Source organism: Ursus arctos, unplaced genomic scaffold, assembly GCF_023065955.2.
Source record: "Ursus arctos isolate Adak ecotype North America unplaced genomic scaffold, UrsArc2.0 scaffold_3, whole genome shotgun sequence".
In the NCBI taxonomy this organism is placed as follows: domain Eukaryota; kingdom Metazoa; phylum Chordata; class Mammalia; order Carnivora; family Ursidae; genus Ursus; species Ursus arctos.
In genome coordinates, this window is record NW_026622985.1 from 29,836,396 (window position 1) to 29,853,147 (window position 16,752).

Sequence of the window (16,752 nt, forward strand, 5' to 3'; positions counted from 1 at the left end):
ATAGAGCCAACTGGAGCACCTTTCTTGTTAACTCCAGCTTAGGGTCTGCTAGCTGGAGTGAGACAGAAGCCATGTAAAGTCTTTTTTTTTTTTCATATTGGAAAGAGAACTTTGCTCCTTTTAATTGTTCTTGGGGTGTTATATACCCAAAGACCAGGTTGGAATTGCAGCCATCTGAATATTCTCAAAAAGCATCATTATCATTTGAAAACCAAGGAGCCAAATGAGAGGTGGCCTGGAAAAAGCCACTTTGGAGGTGGGTGAATGGTACCTCTGACAGTACTGTGATTGGAAGATAGCTTCTGATTCCCTTGGGGAAACCACTGGCAAGGCTTTCCCTGAAATGTTGAATACATTCTAGAATGCCTCGAGCCTTGTTGTAGCCGAGTTTATTCTCATGTCACTGTACAGACTGCCTCATAACCCCTGGCATCCATCCTGGTTTATTTGCCATAGTCACTTGCATTTGGAGGGTGAAGAACATCCTTGCTAAGCTTGTGCTGTGTATTTTCAGATTTTCTATCTTGTTCTGCTTTCTTTGTTCCTTCCATTGCTTTCTGCAGGTATTTAAACCCATGGTTCAAAAGAGACTATAATGTAGCTAAGTGGGTAGAAGATGTGAATAAAAACACTGAAGGACCATACTTTAGGTATTTTATAAATTAATTTTATATCCTTTTCAAACTCTCCCAGCACATACAAATACTGTAGTGTGACTGGCTCTCTATCTTGTATCTCCCAATACAAGTTCTCATAGGTGGAAAGGGTCCTTGTTTATTTGCTGCCTTTTGATCTCTGTTTCTGGCTTCGTGAGCAAGTCTAGTTCTTTTCTGAATGTTTCAAATGAAGCCATTTGAAAGGGTTGCCTTTTAGTGCATGCCCCCCCCATCACCATCTTGAGCTTTTTAGTAGCTTTCTCTTCATTTTATGCTATGTAGTGTTCTATGGGCATGAAACATACTTTCCACTAATAAAGAAGCACTATTAACCTGAACAATTTAATTTCTAGAATTTAGCAGTTTTACAGTGCATTTTTCCTACTTCCTGCCTTAAGAGTGCATAGTGCATACGAAAACTTAAGGGAAAACATGAAAAGAAACCAAATGAAATGTAGCGAAATTTTACTTCAAGTAAAAACAGTGAGTTAATGGAACTTAAAATTATTGAGAGACTCTTGACCACAAGAGAGTGGGATCGAATGAATTTAGGCTTTATTTATTCAGTACAAGCATTCGCCACCAGACAAGGCCTGTGCTGAGAAGTGTTTTACAGATTCTCCACAAAACATCCAAGGAACTTTTTATGCTAGGAAGATGGTTGTTGTCTCACATTTCACAAAAGATCAGGAAGCAGACAGAAAACATGTTCTTGATTCACAAAAGAACAGACCGGAGTATCCCTACATTTTAGAAACTCTAGAATTTACTCAATCCACCATAGCTCAGTCTAACTTCAGAGGCCAGAGAGAATTTCCAAGAGCTCTTAATGCCATTTTTTTCACTCTCTATAATATCAAAGTGATTTCCTAGAGGGCAATGTCCAGTTTATGTATGACTACTTTGTGGACAACTAACGTAAAGAAGAAATATGGACTCTGTTACTACCTCCTCTGAATGGAATAGGCTTTCAGATTACTTTTTGCTGTGACTTGGGTCAGCATTTAACAGATACCAAAATATGTATATGTACTTAACTCTCAGCACCCATATAAGGTGGACTTTCTCTTCCAGTGTACCATTTAGTTTAGACATGTATAGTTTGAGAAAATGATTAGACCTACTTGCATTTTGATTTGATCCATACATTTGCATATACTGCAAGTAAAGCATAACCCTGCCTGCTCACAACAATATATCCTGCTTTTATACCCCATCTTTCCCTCCTGCCCTGTTCCTCTGCTTCTGTCACTTCCCCACACTGAACCTCATACACATACACTCACATTCAAACATCCCACCCTCACCTGTAGCTCTCAAGATGGCCAACGTCAGGAAGACAGGTAAGACTATTTTGAATGTTATTTGGAATCTTGGCTCACCTGCAGTCCTATTTCTCCTGTCTATCTTCCTCAGGCTTGTGGGCAGATTGTAATTTGTATCAGCCATGAAACCAAAACAGAATGACTTTGGCCCCATACGGGGTAGGGCTTTTATACCTCAACGGACTTAGCATTTTTTTTTTTTTTTTTTTTTTGCGTCAGTAATTTGTGAAATGGTACCCCGGAAGAGTTGTTTCACCTCCCCTGGGTCAGCTGAGTAGTTTATGTGGCTCCCAGAGAAGAGTTCACATTTCTTAAAATCAGCACGCAGGTCTGCCCAGAAGCTGCATGACTAAACGCAATTTGGATGGGGAAATGCTTTAGCACCCCTGGTTGCACGTGCAAAGCTGCAAGGGCAATTTTAGAGGGTTCCTTTATCTCCTCTTTTAATATGAGATGTCTGTTCCCACAGTGGATAGTCACATTAAGAATTAATCATTAAAATCTGCATTTGTATTTAAAGCCTAGATAGAATTCACTGAAGGTTTATAATGTATCTATCATTTTAGGATTAATCAGGGTTATGTGGGTAAGACTTGAAAACCAACACACAATTCCTGTGAAAGTCGTGACTCATTAGGCTACCCTAGAGCTTTTAACACAATGATTCTCACACAACAGAATTTCGTTCTCACACAACAGAATTTCATCCTCCCTTCATCCAAGCCAGTCCTTACATAGGAGGCCCAAAGTGTATCCACACCTTGGCTTATGCTTTGCCAACCCTATGCGTAAGCTCAGACCTGCTGATTCATCAGCCACCAGGTTGTTCAGGATTACCTCTCCTGCCAAAACCACCAATGAGGGTAAAGGCCATTTTATTAATCATCCCTATGGTATGGGGTTTGTGGCTTCCTTATCAGAATGCAGTGGGGACTTACTGACTGCAGCAAACTGGTCCAGAGTACAGCCCAGCATTTAAAACACTATATGCACATCACTGTGAAGAGCAAAGCAAATGCCAAAAGGTCATAGTGCCTCAGCTGTGCTCCCTCACCCAATTCTGTATCAGACAGTCGTTGCTCAAGTGATTGCCAGCTTATATTCGCATCAAGCAGGGCAAGAGCATTATCTCCCCACACCTAGATCTTGTGGGCCGTTCTGTTGGTGGCAGTGCTTTACAAGCTCAACACTCAACTTCCTCTGGAGTATTATGCATTTAATTACTCTCTTCGTCAGGTTTTGAGTCCCACAGTAACTCTAAAAAGAAACGAATAGTAACTATCCTGTATTGAGTGCCTACTGTGTACCTTTATTTCTCACCACCTCGTGAGATGTAGGCATTCTTACTCCCTTTCTATGGATGGAGGAAACTGAGGCACACAGAGTAACTCAGGGTAACACAGCTAGTAAGTGTCAGAACCAGAATTCCAGCTTGGCTCTGACTCCAAATTCTGTTCACTTCCCACGTCGTTGTAATTACTTAAGAATAGCGGGGTGGATATGGACTACTTAAATCCTATCCTAGGACACTTTGTAGATCCTTCTGGATGAGGCTACTATAAAATTTGCATCTGAACAAAGACAAGTGAGGAAGGGTGGACCTGTGCCCCTCGTGTGTGACTGGCCTGGTTCCAGCCACTTCTGGGGGACAGAATGGAGCTGAGATTGGCCTTCCAGGCATGTCTACGAACAGCAAACACAGCAAAGCTGTTGTAGCCCCAGAACAGACCACAAGCCATTGGCACACAGGCACACCTTCATTGTGTAACCTTAAATGACACCCACTACGCTTATTATGGTTTTTAAAAGTCCTGTAATGACAATGGTTAGCATTTGTTCAAAGAGGACTCTGTGAGTGAATGAGCTGGGCCGGTGCCTGGTTTTCAGTGAGAGCCAGACTGGAGCTAGCAGGCATATAGCCAGGATCAGACAAGAGCCTGGAGGCAGTTTTCAAGAAATGACTCTCTTAGACATTTGTGACCAAATTTTAGTTTGTATTTCCCAAACCGATTTACCCTACCTTGTTTTCTGCTCTTATCTGACTCCTGTTCTGAAGCTGAACATCCCCTCAAAATAATCCCTGTTATGCTGTCCCACACCACCCGACCCTCAGGACATGATGCCCCTCACCCCTGCTAAGACTGTGCTGCTTGCCTTCTCTTCCCCTCAGGCTCAATCCAAAGTGTCAGCTTCTGGTGTATTCATGTGAGATGTAGTGTATGTGCATGTTTCTTTGGGGGGGGGGGGTCTGGAAAACATCTCCTGGTTTTGTTTTCACTCATTGTTGGATTTGGCCATGGAAAAATATTTGGAGGAAAGACCAGACTCAGCGCCCCTCATTGGAATGGCCTGGTATGTCATTTGGACTCATGGCCAAGTGAATGGCTGGTGTGTCTGGGAAGCTATAAGCCAACAGCTCATGCTAGGGACACATACACACTGTAGCAAATTAAAAAGACTCATTTTGCATGATCCCCTAAAGTAAACGAGAATTAGTTCTTTGTTGGTGTACCTGGCTAGCTTTCCTGAACTTGGACATCTTAACCGATAGTGATGAGACTAAAAATCTGAAGCCAGGTTACTCTCCCTTGTTTTACGAAGATGTATTTAAATATGTAAATACAAAAGTTTATCCTCATTCTACACATGCTGAATTTGTGTCTTAAATGCCACAGTCATATTGGAAATGTTTTCTTAAAATTAAAAACATCCTTCACTTCTGAATTAAAAATATCGACAGTAGTACACTGCTTTAATAGTCCTCCGGAAGATCTGAAGTACTTATATTCTTAGTTTTACCCATCTGCTCTGCCGTGGAGAGCATGATCACACGAGGTCAAATATCTGTAATATTCTAACAGTCCACACTAAGAAGTGGTCCTAGACATTTTCCAAAAAATAGAGGAGATGTTAGGAGTTACAGATTAAAAGCCAATTAAGCCTCTATTGATTATTAAAATTGAGCAAGAACGTTTACTTGACTCTCAGGGCTTGTAGGAAAAAAATATTTTCAAACCTTAGCTTCAATTTGGTGTACATAAGATGGGAACTGATTTGAAAACTACAGGAGAACTAGAACAAAGCATAATGTATGGATGGGAACCGAAATTTAAAACAAGGGGGAAAAAAGAGACCTCTTGATGCTGTCGCATGCAGCCCAGTAGCTCTGTCCCTGCCCAGCGCCCCCCCCCCCCCCCCCCCCCCCCGCTGCCAACACTACCAGCATCCCCCAGCAATAAGGTCCCGTGTAGGAAGTAACCACTTGGGCTTGGGCGATGTGGCTCACAGCCACCTTGCACCAGGAACGGAGCCGTCACGGATGTGTAGTGGTAACATTTGTGAACGGGTAAATACTGCCGAGTTAGCACATCTATTTCCCATTGATACGGTGTGAGTGAAAAACTCTCGGCTGTTTTTTGTTTTGTTTTGTTTTTCATTTCAAGGACAAGCTAACAGATGTGGGCTCTTCCTGGGAGCTCAGCCTAGTCACAAATATTGCTGCTACACGTGCAGAATGGAACAAGAACAGCATAATACACCCCAGCTGACACATACCTTTCATGTGGGATGGCCTCATGATGGAGATGTTGTCTAAATAGGGAGGGTTTTTGTTGTGCTTTGTTTTAGTTTCAGTACCAGTCAATAACCACCTTATTGACAGGACGAGTGTCCCCTACATGCGTTATCAAGATCTACTTTGATGGCATAGAATCCTCCCCTGTACAGAAATGCTGATTGTAGGGACTAATCAGACCATTTTTGTATGTTCTCATCAGACTCTTTGTTTGGCTGGAACTCTGCACTCCTTACTGCTTGCATGTTTACTAATTTATTATTAAAACCCCTGTATTTGCCTTTGTTCTTTCACAACTAACACACTGGCCTTTGAATGCATGAGTTTTGTGTGAACTGGTGTGTGACTTAGCAACTAATAAATGTATCAATTGTAATATATTTTCAGATCTTAAAATATAATTGGAATTACTGTACTGTAACATTTTTTACATTAAGTGGTAAAAAATAAGGCAGAATATTAATATGTGGTACATTTAATTTACCATTATGAGCTCTTAGACTCATTTTATCCCTTCTCCATTTTAGCTTTTTATCTATTTGTATAGGAAACTTCATTATTGGCTTTCTAGTTGAAGAGTCTGATTCTGTGTGCTAACATTTGAACAATCCATTGCAGTTATGACATTAGGAAGATAAAATTCCAGCATTCCAGTGTTGTGAAGGACAGAAAATCTCCCAGTAGTTAAGCCTTTTCAGTAGTGGCCTATGAAAATAGGAATCAGAGGGTTTGCTCTGAACCCACTTTTCAGATATTTGAAAAAGATCTTAGGCAGTCACATAATATTTATGTCATGTGTTCTCAACGTCTCAGGACTCTGTCTCCTGCCAAGTCTCCCTCTTCATCAACTGGGTCTATTGCCTCCAGCAGAAAATACCCATACCCGATGCCTCCACTTCCTGATGAAGAGAAGAAAGTGAACCGACAAAGTGCCAGGGTACGTGGAAACTGGTATATGCTAACAGCCTCTATCATTAATCGTTTATTTATGAGTTCATAGTTTAAAAGAGAGATCCATTTTTTCCCTTTTTTGTTTATAAAACAAAAAAATGGAAGATTTTTGAGATTCCATTGAAAAATGGAAGATCTGGGGAGCTCAGATTTGTATTTGCAAATGAGCTAAATTACCGCATTGATAAATGCTAGAGGTATTTGGTATGTTTTAATCATTCATTGCTATATATTTATATCTTTTATTATACATTGTAGCTAATATATTATAGCCTGAAATAAATAAAGCAGAGAATGTATTTTGCTTTATCAGTTTTTTCATATACCCAGAAATGCCAGAGATTAAATAAACTAGCCTCATTTCCATGTCTGATTTGCTTACTCAGGCCTCTTACTAGCTAATAACACCTGATAGGACTTTAGAAATCAGAAAGTTAGACCAGCGTCTTGGAGACAGGGATAGAATTTGGATACAAGGATGGAATTTGGATACAATGAATTTGGATACATATGAAAATCTATAATATTAAAAAAATATGGCAAAGGGTATGGTAAAATTTAGCAATCTTTTACATTTTAAAAAGCCAGATTTAAAAACATGTAAGAGTTGATTATTTATATAAAAATATGGTTCACCAGAAATTTTATTTACTTACTTTTTTTTAGTTTGTCATTCGGTCTTCACATAGAAGAACCAATTCCTTTTTGTTTTATTATTGAGATATTATATTAGGATAAAATAGTAATATAATTTACCATATATTATATACAGTGTTATATTAGTTTCAGGTGTGCCAGAAGTTTCTTTGAATACTGAGTCCTCTTTTATACTTTAATTTTGGCTCTACTCAGCCTCACAGTGTTCCTGGAACACATCCATTATGTGAAATTTGAGATATAGTCGAGTTTAGGGAGGCAGACCAGCCCTTAGAGGCTTAAGTGAAAGATATAACTAAAGAATAATTACTTTTATCGATATCCAAACCCTGTTGTGGTCAGTTACAGTGTAATGTTGTTCTTCTAGGAAATAATTTTGCAATAAAATAAAATAAAACTTTTAAAGCCTGGACAGATGTATCTGATACAGATCTTTCAGAGACTCTTTGATCCTGAACTTAAGTAATGGGGTTCAAGGTAAACCTAGATCATTGAGATTTTACTTCAATCAACTCATAGTAAGAAAACACAACTTGTTAAAAGCAGATTGTAATCAAAAAGACTTTAAAACCAGTCAGTGGTGTTTTGTTAATTACATGAAAAATTACCTTCCCATGTTAATGTGGGTAATGGTATAAGGTGGAAAGGAAGAAGAAAATTCAGATTCCCAGCACTCAGCTTTCTGGTTTTAAGAAACAGAATTGTTAAGAGGCGTCCAGTTGTTCATGATGTGAGTATGTCATCATGAAATCCAGAGCTGATGGCATTCCTCAGGGAATTGTCAAAGTATAGCACCCTGCTTTTTACCTCTGATAAATTGTCTGCATTGCTGTTTTGCTCTATCTAGTTGGGGATAGTCTCTCAGCCGAGGTCATGCCAGGCTGTGGGTTATTAATGTTCCCCTGTGAAAGCCCATGAAAATGTCACCTCGCCAGAAGAAGTGGCTGGCCCATGGCCTCTTCCCTGGGACAGTGGTGTGAAAGGTCAGATGGTTCCATCCACTGTGGAGTATCCACAGGGCACGTAGCAGAATCCTGCAGAATAGGCAGCCCGTCTCCGCGCTGTCTTTGTGGGCTGTGGAGAATCAAACATGCAGATCTTTTTATGAGCAATACCTCCCATTACAGCCGTCTGGAAACAGCCAATCATGTCTGTTCCTAAAAGTGATGGCTTGGCACTTCTTTGCTCCTTTTTCCTCACTGGGGTAATGGTGATTTTCTGGTTCCCCCAGTGCTATGCCTTTGTTCCCCCTTGTGCAAGCTGTCACTTACTAATTTTTATAACCATTTATGAGGACATTGGGCTCACTGAAACTGAAGTCTGAATCCTTTACTACCCCGTACCATCATCTATGCATCAATCCAGGTCTTCTTTCCCTCAGACACCCTGCAGACGCCCCATTTAACCATTCATTTTCACTAGTCTCCACCAGCAGGGGTAATTCACACACATACATCCTTATGGTTGAGAGATTTGGTCTCCAAAGGGTGAGAACACAGGCGGCTTTACTACAGTCCTTGTGGAGTAGCCAGCTGGGTATTCAGAGCAAGATTTCAATGAAGATTCAAGAGAACCTATTAAGGGAACCTATACAGAAACATCCACATTTTCACTTAGCTGTTTCTGCTTTTTCTTTCCCAGAAACTCACATATACAATGACATGCCCCAGATTTTCAGTAAAAATGGAATTTGGGTGCAATTTAAGTCACACTCGTCTTAGACTTTCTTTGTTCATGTTTATAAAAGTGTACCCAAGTCATATTGCCTGGAAACAAAATTTTATTAGCTTGATCTTTTTCCTTTTTATTTTTAAATTGGCTTGTCCTCTGATGAACGGAGTTGCATTTATATTTGATCATGCCAAGGTTGTTTACTGTGCATTAAAGTGATTACTGAACATTGTAAAAATTAGATATGAACAGGACCAGTTTACAGACGTGGTGGCAGAGGCAAGGAGAGGGAAGAGGTGAGCGAATTAAAGAATGGACATCCTGCCTTGGATACATCATTCTACTCTGATGGGTCTCCTGAGAGAGGACAGTCTTCTAGGAGGTAGTGATGGATTTGGAGAGTAGATGGCCTAGTCATAGGCACAGAGCAGAGATTCCTAAGTAGGTGAGAATTGATGGAATCACACTCGCCCAAGGTCAGTACTTCTCAGTGTTGGCTGCACATGGGTATTGTTTGAAGGGCTTTTAAACTATGCTGATGCTGGAGTCCCACCCAGAGAGATTTTGATTTAGTTGGTCTGGTGTGTTTGTCTGGGTGTTAGGATTTTTAAAACCTCCCCAGATCATTGAAATGTGCAGCTGGGTTGAGAACCACTGCTCTAGCGGGTTATGTCAGAATCCTGGGGGAGAGAAGAGCATGCGTGGTTTAAAAAATTAATATTTTAAATTATTTCATTGGTGATGTAATATTTAATTTATTCACATTTTTGAGTAACATTAAATGAAGATGTGCCAGGTTTAATATTAAAAGGTGTCAGTTGCTAAAAAGGTTGAGACATGGATTTAGAGGAAAGAGAAAGCTAAAACTTAGGGTGTTTATTATATCCATTTATTCGACTTAACAAGACTGTGCTTCTGCAACCACGTAAGTATGGATGGAATCACCAGCTCTTTTTCATCTTCATAACTCAGAATATGCCTGTTTCCTGCTTTCACGGTGTGCAATTTTGCTTTTCTCTGTTGTGCAGCTATGGGAGACCTCCATTTAAGATCCACTGTTTACATGTGATACATCAAAACTGTTTACTTCAACTTTTATAGAAACCCAGCCTCACGGAATCACTGCAAATCTATCTGCTCTTCAGACAATATAAGGACCCTCTGAGATGCCCCAGAGGAGAGGAAGCCGAGTCTTACATCTGGATACCATTTTCTTTTTGTCATTGGCTTAGGATCTAACCATGAAAAGAACTACTGAAATGTTACACTATAACATGGGAACAGTAAAGGTACTGGTATGCTCATGGATAATCCGCATGACAGATATATGTAGAAATATCACTAAAATTAACTCACATGACCCAAATGTAGCAAGTTTCCTAAGGGACAATAGTGGATTCAGAACTGACATTCTGAAGCACATCCTCATTGTAGACAGTAATGCTATGTGCATGAAGCTTCTGTTTATTGCAATTTCCACATTTAAGGAAACAACATCCCATAATAGAAACTAGCATGCAGGGCTAAGGCATCTAGGATTTGTCTGCAGGACTTTAAAGCTTTGAGAGGCCAATATCCCATATGCTGACTCTAAACCTGTATCTTTATTTTTTGTTTTTTTACTTTTCATATTTATATCAGCATACAAGGACAATTGTACATATGTAAACATTTTTAAAATAAAAAAAAGCAGCTGGTACACACAAGTGTATTTTGCCAAATGCCTAAAAATAGTCACAGTCCCATCATCATCATCCATCAGATGGTCTCTAAAGATGATAAGCAGATGATGTTGTAAATATAGTGGTCAGTGCTGTAAATGTGTCTCTCCGTCTTTGGTATTCATCCGAACCACAGGATATCCCTTTAAACTGTGCACAGTCTGGAGGCAGTTTTAGTGAGTAATTAATTGAAGCAGAGAACAAAATGCCCAGCAAAACTTGGGGCCTCCACAGCTGGCTGGGGCAGGAGTTGAGGAGTGCAGCTGCTCTCCGGCCTGCCTCCAGGCCCTCCGATGCTGCTGGCCGCTCCCTGGGACTCCTCCAGCCTGCCTGTTCTCCTCCTGGGGGCTACAGCGCCTGCCTCGGCAGCTGGTAGCTTTCAGTAGTAGTGCGAGCCCCTCAGCAGCACATCGTGCTGAGGTGAAGCCAGTGCACCAAAGACACATGAGACCATGGGCCGCTGATTCACTGGTAGCTTCCAACTCGCCAATACTCCAACCCTTTGTGGCCTAAATTTTTGTTCTTGAACAAAACCTTGTAGCCACCCTTGCCTGTTAAATGAATGACTTGTTTTAGTACAACCAACTTTTACACTGTTTATTAGGGAGATTTATCATCAGTAGGACGTGAGTCCAACAGGTGCTTCCACCCTGACGTGGAAGCGGAATGGTGGAGGGCTCTCCTGGCGGGGCTGGGAAGCCTCACCGGGCCACACAGGGTTTGAAGCGACCTAAAGCCACAAGTGTGTGGCAGCTGTGAAGGTACCCAAACAGCTGGCAGGGAAAAGAATCTGAGGTTGTGAACTCTTATTTTTTTAATCCATAAAAAAGTGAGAAATCTATGTTCAAGTCCCTTCTTTAAAACCGAAGTTCAATACGCTGTTACAATGTGGCTCTGTCATTCTAAAAGAAAACTTCCCTGGGGAGGCTACTGTAGTGAACTCAGAAATTGATGGGATCAGTCAGATGCTTTGATGTGAAGAGTACTTCTGAATTTCCTCATTTTCTCTCCTTTTTCTTGAGAGGAATGGAATCTGCAGACAAGATTTCAGAAATGCCCTCTAAATTTGATCTCTCCCAGTCGTGTCCATGGTCAAAATCCATATCGTCTCCACGTGTAGTCATCTTACATGCCCAAACTGAAGGGCCATGGTAGAGGCAGTGTTTTATACTCTGTGTATTTATGTCTTCTGTAATGGACCTCTCTTCTGAAAGTCTTTAAAAATGTTTGACAAGCAATTTAATCATTCAAAACTATAAGGTGTAAACAGCATTTTTCATGACAGGAAGGGATGTGATCGTTGATTCATCATAATATGATCCATCAGATTAAGATTTGGGTGAGTGTTGGGTGACCATGTCACATAGCTCAAGTGAAGGACAGGAGGGCAGACAGATTTGAATATGTAGCAAATAAAGTGGCTTTTGACCAAGATCACTTTAATGTGCACTGAATGTTTTCTGGTATTGAGTGTATAAAATGCTAATGTTATAAGGTTTATTTTGACTATAAAAGAGTTTATAGATTTGAATGTAAGGTACTTGTGTAAATATGCTTCTTAGTTACGGTTATACAAACCCTCATTTGAAAGAATTCACAAATGGTAAGCTACTTGTCCACAGATCCCCTCCCCCCCTTTCCTCGCTTTCTCAATTACTTTTACATGAAAATTATTATTCCAAGTGAAAACCATTGTTACATGCCTTTTGGGAGACATGGATATTTATAGTCATCCTACTTGATCGTAACCTTCATATGGAACTGGATGAAAAGCATTTGTTTTATTTGCAGAGAGATTATGATTTTACAGTAGCTTTAATGTTCTGGGTATCTGTCTAAGAATGTTTGAACATTCTTACAGCCATTTGCAGAATTCTTTGACAAGTTCATAATCTCAATGGGTAGTTTTGAGAAATACTTCCATGTGTAGTCACGGTTGGTATTTAGATGTATTAAATCTAAATATTTGTGACTTTTCATCCCCTGAGGCAGGGGAAATGGACCTATGGCACTCAACAGAAGCACAGCGTTGTTATTTTTTTAATAACTATTTTGGAGAGGAACTTTGAGGTCACCATAGCAGTTTGTATCATGCAACTAATATTTATAGCCCCCAGACAACTATAGGACCATTCTACTAAGCAGAGGAGAGCGGTTATTTGGCCTTTCTGTTCCATTGTATGCCTTTTACTTCTCTTTCTAAATTTGTGTGCGTAGATAAAACTTCACCTTGACAACCCGCTGCCTGAGATGTTCCGTTTGTCCATAGACATTGCTGTAGAGCAAACTCTGATTTAAAGAAACATTGAAAGCTCTTTATTAAGAATGCCAACAAGGGGCTGGGGGAGGGGAGCAGAGGGAGCCCCTCAAGGAACGGACGGGTCAGACTGACTGGTCTGTGACCAGCCACCTCTTTCTGAAGTCAAGAAGTGGGAGACTCCAGAGGAAGGTGGAAGGTTGATCCCCGGGTCACCCACAAATCTGTGCAAAGGAATAAACTCAGACAGTGTGGCACAGCGCGAGTTTTCAATGTAGTGTCGTTGCTCTATATTTTAAAGAAACCCAGTGCTGTTTCTTAAAAAATAAAGACTAATAAAGTAAATGTAGGGTTAAAATGCCAAACATACTTTTTAGTTTGAGAGAGCGCTTTATGAAGTGATCCCGCAGTTTCTCTCGTTTTCCCCTTGCTTTAAAAAGGCTTTTAAAATTGTCTTTATATGTAACGTCAGTCTGGTGTAGATTTCTGAACATAAGATTGATAGGGTTTCTAAAAGAAGTTGCTGATAAAATTAGAACTTTTGTGCACTTCCAGAAGAGGACTATTTATATTTGAGTTTCATAACAGCCTTACATTTTTTTTTTGTTTTTCTTCTGTTGATTCCCTTGCCGATTTGCATAATTTAATCCTGTCCAGTGTCCGAGATCTCTTGTGGCTACTTCACCTTTTGCTTTTTTAGATTTTGTTCTTTACTTTTTGTAATTACCTGAGGGCCAGAGGAAACACGGTATTTTTACTCACTTTAAGTTAATTTATTTCCTCCATTCTTCATTTCCTGTTGTCATGTAGTTCTATTTTAACTTATATAGTTAGCATTTTAAATATTTCCTTGTGTTATTCAACATGATAATAAATCCTTACCTAAAGAGAAGACAATTTTACTTTATTCTACTTAAACGTAAAGGGAGGGTAGTTCACTGGGAGGATGCCGAGTGGCTGGCAGAGTATGTGGGAAGGGGGAACAGGTGTCATCGCATGAAGGGAATGAAGGAATGACGGGAGGCCAGCGGGTTGCGGCCACAGCCTGGCGAGGCCATCACTGCCAGCTGCTGCCAAGGGTGCCCGCACGGACAGTGTATTATAAATGCCACCCTACAGTGGGTAAGTTCCCATCAGTTTTCCAAGAAATGCTCTGACTTCCATTGGTGGCGTAACGTCTATGTTTCAGGGTCCTAATGCTCTTTTTCCTTTCACTACTTTGGTGTTCCTCTAAAACTGTCACCCATGTTTTTGTTGTTGTTCAATGGAGTCAAGGTGAATTTCTCATTCTGGTAGCTTAAATCTATATAGGAAGCAAACATCTCTATGGAATAGGCCTTAAGTTGAGGCTCAGGTTTTTTTGCTTTTTCCTTCAGTTATTTTCTGAATGGAAAACACTACTCTGATTTTGGATGCAGTAACTTTCCTCCTGATATGGGAGTGCTAAGAACTTTCATAAACAGCTTCCCCTGTGTATTTGGCCTGTGAGGAGCACAGACCACTCTTGTGAATCAGCTAAGAGACAGCAGGCCATCATCTGGGGGTGTGCGTGCACACGCAGCCACACCTGCTGGAACCGTGCACGCTCATAGCGTACGCTGTGTGGGCAGGTGCTTTTAATTCTGAGAGGAGCTTTCCCACCACACCTGCAGATGTGACGCAAAATGCATTCGGACTTTAGAAATCAGGGCATAATATTTCTGTTCACATTTTATTCATGGCTTCGTCAGAGCCCCCAGAATGGAGCACCATCTGGTTCAGCTTATAAGTAGAAAAACAAAACATTCAGAAACAAAAACCTGCCTAGTAGTTTTGTCCTTTACATCCAGGGCCTGATGAGGAGTAAGCATTCTCTCTATGGAATTTGAGAGATGCTTCCAGACCCTTCCTACTTCCCAAGTTGCTCCCTTCCAGTAGCTTGTCAGCCCTTTTCTCCTGACTAGGAACTGTCACTGTCATGGAGGTAAGTCCTTTTTTTTCTTTTTTTGGCTAAATTGGCACTGGGGAGAACCACAGGGGTGCAGAATAGAGGGGAGAGAGGCACCTTTCGTCTCCTCCTTTGGCAGCTGGGCATGGATTATGCAACTTCAGAAGTCACTGAGGGATTGGTCCTCAGGTGTGTTTCAGGATGGCGAGGGGATAGAAAGCAAGCCTTGGGAGGTCATGGGGCATTTAGTCCTGGCGTAGGAGCAGAGTGGAGATGCATGTGAACTCAGAAGCCAGTCGTGCAGAAGGTGGTCACGGGGTGTGGTGGAGACAGAGGGGCTAATCGAGTGCCTACAATAGACCCGTAAGCTTGGCAGTTTTACTGAGTGGTTGGCCCTATAAATACTTCATGGGCCAGTCCAGGGTGGGCCAGTCATTCTTTTCTGGTGTGTCCCTGCTGCATTATTCATAAAACCTGTATTGTACTGAGAGGTGCTTCCAGGCTGGCAGAGTTTTGCTCCAGGGCATCATTATTTCATGTTTTTAGGTATCTTTGAAATCAAAACCAGGGAAAATGTAGGGTATTTTTGTTTTTTACAAAAAGGCATACAATGAGACGAGCGATCTTAAGATAACGCACTTAGAAAATCGTCAATAAAGTTTTCAAAGAGTTTTATGAAAAAAAGGACATTTTCCTCTTAAGTTTCAGAGGTGGATTTTTGTGCTCTAATGTTCAAGTTCTAAAATAATGCGAATAGCCCCCAGATCTTTAAACACAGCGGTGCTAAGTTATACCAGATAACACATTACAGAAAGTGCTGATATGAATTAATAATTTATTCAGTAATAATTCAAGAGTTCTTGGTAAATTATACATGTATATCACTGCCTGATTAGAAACCCCACTTTTCTTTTCTAATCCAGCACAATATCTAACTGTGATTCTACAGCCGGTCTTTTTAATGGGCAAAAATGACCCAACACCTTTGTTTTGTATGAAAAACTTTTTTTTTTAAACGCTAACTTCAAAAGTGCTTAAAAAAAGGTTTATTCAGGATAATTAAGCATGTATGTCCTTTTGTAACCTGCTGGAAGAGATGTGCCCCTCCAATCTAGCATCCGCAAAAGACAACTTCTTTTAGAAACTGGGCATTGCACCTAAACATAGCAGTTTATAGGTTAGCCAAGGTAGGTCTGTGCTAGTGTTTCCCACAACCATCATCTCTAAGGGGTGATGTCCATCTACAGACTGTGGAAGCCACTTCGTGGGGAAGTGTTAATAGCATGATTTCACTTTTGGTAACCAGGTGATCCTGTGTATATACTTAAGATTGGCTTCATTTTAATATATTTTCTCTGCTCCTCTGCACTTCAGGTTCTTAAGCTATTTTAAAAGTAACTGGGTTTTGGCAATCACCAACTGAAATGTATATGGCGACTGCTTTCCTGAGCAAGCGTGACGTGTTTTATGGCTGTTCAAGTTATCAAGTTGTTCTTATATTGTAGGTAAACAAAATCTTACTGTTTTTAAAGGTCACTGTAACTTGTTCAAATTTCTGGCACAATTTTATTAGTAATTCACTTCTGAAGCTAAAAAGATACCACAGTTTTCTATGTTACTGTCATTGTAACATCAATAAAGTGACTTTCAATAAGAGATCTTATGTTATTTTGATGCCTGACTCCCTTTAATCCTGTTGTTCTCCCCATCACTGTTTCTCTTTAGAAAGCCACAGCCGCACTGTTAGGGGGTGGTTTCTTCATTTTCTCTTCCATGCTGCCCTGGAAGGGCCCATCAGCATGATGAGAAACACAGAGATCCTTTAGTAAAGGCTGGCCGCTCACTTTGTTGGACAATTTCCTCAGCAGGGTGGCAAGCGGAGTCTCCCATTATCCACCTACCTTGCCGCATAGGCCCTTCCTCCCCGGCCCAGACGGATTCAATTCCTGCATCCTGACTGAGAGCCCTGGTGGTGCTTATATAATCCGCTCACCCTGTGTTAGACTCTGAAGC

At 40.7% G+C, this 16,752-nt stretch overlaps 1 protein-coding gene across 10 annotated transcripts in view; it reads left to right on the top strand.

Moving 5' to 3' along the window:
* The window catches only part of ADAM22 (ADAM metallopeptidase domain 22), a 214,877-nt gene extending 198,482 nt beyond the window's left edge, over positions 1 to 16,395 (top strand). For 4 of the 10 annotated variants that reach the window (XM_057304214.1, XM_044386281.3, XM_026505041.4 and 1 more), the window contains 2 exons: positions 6,369 to 6,492; positions 9,863 to 16,395. In XM_057304214.1, coding sequence (XP_057160197.1) covers positions 6,369 to 6,492; positions 9,863 to 9,883 — 145 coding nt within the window. In that variant the 3' untranslated portion in view covers positions 9,884 to 16,395. Of the gene's footprint in view, positions 1 to 563; positions 651 to 6,368; positions 6,493 to 9,862 lie in introns of all 10 variants that reach the window. The other 6 variants (XM_048212830.2, XM_048212828.2, XM_048212832.2 and 3 more) reach the window with 3 other exon arrangements.
* The last annotated feature ends 357 nt before the right edge of the window (positions 16,396 to 16,752 follow it).